Source organism: Octopus sinensis, linkage group LG18 (genome assembly GCF_006345805.1).
Source record: "Octopus sinensis linkage group LG18, ASM634580v1, whole genome shotgun sequence".
NCBI lineage: Eukaryota > Metazoa > Mollusca > Cephalopoda > Octopoda > Octopodidae > Octopus > Octopus sinensis.
In genome coordinates, this window is record NC_043014.1 from 42,197,396 (window position 1) to 42,201,694 (window position 4,299).

Consider the following 4,299-nt stretch of genomic DNA (forward strand, 5'->3'; position numbering starts at 1 on the left):
CAGGTGGTGTAGAAAACAAACAGATGTTTAATGCTTGGGAATAGAAAAAGTCTTTTACGTTTCGAGCTTACGCTCTTCCACAGAAAGGGACACAGAAAAAACAAGGAGAGAAAAAAAATGTATAGTGGCTACCGGTCTATCATGGCGTATGCATATAGATATATATATATATATATATACATGCAAATATCTACAGACGTGCAAATGCACCATGACCTGACTTTTTGTCCGATGTCACTTTGTCCAATGTCACTTTGTCCAATATTTTTGGTCTGATGTCTTTTTGTCTGATGAATTTTTTTGTCCAATGACATTTTGTCCAATTCTAAATAAACTCTTTAGAAAACAAGGTGAACATCAAAATCAAATAGTCGTCGAGGATCTAATAGATAGGATTTGTCGTTGGACAAAATAATCAAACAAAAAGACGTTGGACCAAAAGATGATGGACGGAAAGATGTTTGACGAAGTGACGTCAGATGAAAAGACGTAGCACCTAAATGCACGTACATTATGTTAAGTCTAAACTGTGTTATATAACTTATAGCAGTTTAGCTAGAGCATGTTCAGCCTGAGATGGCCCTTAAATTTACAGACTGTCCTCCACCTGGGCCCCAAAACCTTTACAGACTTAAACAACAGATCCAAATGTGCTACCATCCTAAAAGTGTCACCCAGGGCATCATGCCCCATAACCTTGTCTTCACCACATTGCCCCCATTGTTCCCCCACCCCCACTGGCTCTCACCTTACCCCTACAGTTATGCTACTGATGACTTTTACATTCAAGTTCTGGCCCTTAAATTTACAGACTGTCCTCCACCTGGGCCCCAAAACCTTTACAGACTTAAACAACAGATCCAAATGTGCTACCATCCTAAAAATGTCACCCAGGGCATCATGCCCCATAACCTTGCCCTCACTCTATCGCCCCTATTGTTCCCCCACCCCCATCGTTCCCAACCCCCACTGGTTCTCACCTTACCCCTACAGTTATGCTGCTGATGACTTTTACATTCAAGTTCTGGTACTTAAAACAGTCGTCGTGAGGGGTTTCTGTCGAAACACGAATGCTTTTAAAACAGACAGTTTTGCACCAAGGGACCAGAAGCCACTTCAGGAAGGATTAATATCCAAGGGGCTACGCAGTAATAGGTATGACAATGCATATGCAACCGTTCCATGAGAATGTCAGATAGTATTCAGCTGTATGTTTGTGACAAATTCTGGAGAAGAAACTTCCTTTCTTTCTTATATATTCTTATCATGTAAGGATACCATTCAATGCTTGTGTGTCAGTTACCACTTTACAGCATACACTGGGTGCATGTACTGAGTGCCACAGGCACTTGTGTGGTTGCCATGAAGCTTACAAGGGTACAGACCCTGAGAGAAGTGACTTTATGCTAAGAGATGAGGAGTGGGATTAAAGTATGAGAGACAAGTCCAGGGCAGAACAGATTTCTTGCTATATAGTGGGGGCTGCAAGGCTACTCACATTTTAGAAAATATGTACATATGTACATATAGGTGCAAGAGTGGCTGTGTGGTAAGTAGCTTCCTTACCAACCACATGGTTCCGGGTTCAGTCCCACTGCGTGGCACCTTGGGCAAGTGTCTTCTGCTGTAGCCTCGGGCCGACCATAGGCGCAGGAGTGGCTGTGTGGTAAGTAGCTTGCTTACCAACCACATGGTTCCGGGTTCAGTCCCACTGCGTGACACCTTGGGCAAGTGTCTTCTGCTATAGCCTTGGGCCAACCATAGGCGCAGGAGTGGCTGTGTGGTAAGTAGCTTGCTTACCAACCACATGGTTCCGGGTTCAGTCCCACTGCGTGGCACCTTGGGCAAGTGTCTTGTGCTATAGCCTTGGGCCAACCATAGGCGCAGGAGTGGCTGTGTGGTAAGTAGCTTGCTTACCAACCACATGGTTTCAGGTTCAGTCCCACTGTGTGGCATCTTGGGCAAGTGTCTTGTGCTATAGCCTCGGGCTGACCATAGGCGCAGGAGTGGCTGTGTGGTAAGTAGCTTGCTTATCAACCACATGGTTCCGGGTCCAGGGGTCGATTCGCTCGACTAAAGGCAGTGCTCCAGCATGGCTACAATCAAATGACTGAAACAAGTAAAAGAGTGTGTGTGTGTGTTTGTGTGTGTGTGAGTGTGTGTGTGTGAGTGTGTGTGTGTGAGTGTGTGTTTGTGTGTGTGAGTGTGTGTGTGTGTGTGAGTGTGTGTGTGTGTGTTTGTGTGTGTATGTGTGTATGTGTGTGTGTGTGTGTATACAAGGGGGAGTACTGAAAAGTTCCTGGTTTTAAGAGTATCGTGAAAGGCCTGGCTGGAGGCCCAACCTTTTGAGTTCTTTTACAGGGTTTAGAAAAAGCTGAAGGACCATTGCAATAAGTGTGTGAATCTGAGAAGGGGATAGGTTGAATAAAATCATAATTAAATGATCCTCTTTTACCCAAAGCCAGGATCTTATATATACATATACAACCAAACTTACACACACACTCTTTTACTTGTTTCAGTCATTTCATTGTGGCCAAGCTGGAGCACTGCCTTTAGTCTAGCAAATCAACCCCGGGACTTATTCTTTGTAAGCCTAGTACTTATTTCATCGGCCTCTTTTGCCGAACTGCTAAGTTACAGGGACATAAACACACTAGCATCGGTCGTCAAGCAATGTTGGGGGGACAAACACAGACACACACACATACATCATCATCATCATTTAACGTCCGCTTTCCATGCTAGCATGGGTTGGACGGTTCAACTGGGGTCTGGGGAGCCCGAAGGCTGCACCAGGCCGTCAGATCTGGCAGTGTTTCTACAGCTGGATGCCCTTCTAACGCCAACCACTTGAGAGTGTAGTGGGTGATTTTAGTGCCCGACACAGGTGCCAGACGAGGCTGGCGAACAGCCACGCTCGGATGGTGTTTTTTATGTGCCACCGACACAGGTGCCAGACGAAGCTGGCGAATGGCCACTTTCGGATTGTTTTCTTGGCACACGGCACGCAAAAGAATACAAATTCCATTGAATGTTCATTCTATTTTGATTTTGGTTTGATTTGGTTTTGATTTTGGATAAATATATATATATATATATATATATATATATCTATATATATATATATATCTATGATGATGATGATATATATATATATATTTATAGTATGTGTGTGTATATGTTGTGTGTCTGTGTTTGTCCCGCCATGAAAGAAGCCCATCGTATGTATATATATATATATATATGATGCGCTTCTTTCAGTTTCTGACTACCAAATCCACTTGCAAGGCTTTGGTCGTCCCGAGGTTATAGTAGAATACACTTGCCTAAGGTGCCACGCAGTGGGACTGAACCCAGAACCATGTAGTTCGTAAGCAAGCTACTTACCACACAGCCACTCCTACGCCTACATACAAACTTTTTGTTTGTATATATAATTTTGCTCATATATAATTTGTGTGTATAATTTTGCTTTTGGTCCATCTTTTACAGTATCTCAACTTAAAAAGAAGAAGCAAATCAACAAGGAAGCTGAATACCCTGTTGCATATGGACGCTGGATGAAACCCAAATGCCTGGTGTATGCAAAGTTTGACTTTCTGTGCATCGACGCAACAGTGTTTTCCACCAAACATCCAGACAGAGCTGAAGAACTTGGTAAGTTAATTAGAACAGCTCACTTTGGCTTAGTACATAAGTATGGATGTGTGTTCGTATGTGTGTGTGTGTGTGTATATATACACACACACACACATCCCACAGTGTTGTTCCAGCATGACTGTACCTACAGGGCTGAAATGAATAAAAAAATATGCATTTATATATATATATATATATACTAGCAGTATCGCCCGGCGTTGCTCGGGTTTGTAAGGGAAATAACTATATAAGCATTTTTAGAGAGTTACTTCCCTTATAAATTCGGGCTTTCTTAGCCATTTTTGTTTTGGTGTCTTCAAGCCATGAAGTCGTTGTTCTAAAAGAACGCTGGTTTCCTTCACAACGCATTACGACGTTGATTTCTTTACACTCCTTCCCCACAGCTTCACGAGGGAGGGAAGGGGGAGAAGTAACAGGTGCAGCTGGTGAGCGTGTGGACGCCAACTCCGCCGCCATCGACATACGATGCATTTTATGCATTAAAATGGAATAAAAAATTATGTTATTAAAATTTTTAAAATCGTTAGACTCATCGTTGACGCGCGCTAATAGTCAGACGGGCTTCGACGCATGAATGATCACGACTATAAGATACCCGAATTTGGTTAAACTGCACCGCAAAATGTGGGGAGTTAG

At 43.2% G+C, this 4,299-nt stretch overlaps 1 protein-coding gene across 1 annotated transcript in view; it reads left to right on the plus strand.

Annotated features, from left to right (window-relative positions):
• The first annotated feature begins 576 nt into the window (after positions 1-576).
• Positions 577-4,299, plus strand: part of LOC115221258 — a 19,461-nt gene continuing 15,738 nt past the window's right edge. Inside the window, exons 1-2 of the mRNA XM_029791407.2 lie at positions 577-895; positions 3,496-3,660. Coding sequence (XP_029647267.1) covers positions 577-895; positions 3,496-3,660 — 484 coding nt within the window. The remainder of the gene's footprint in view (positions 896-3,495; positions 3,661-4,299) is intronic.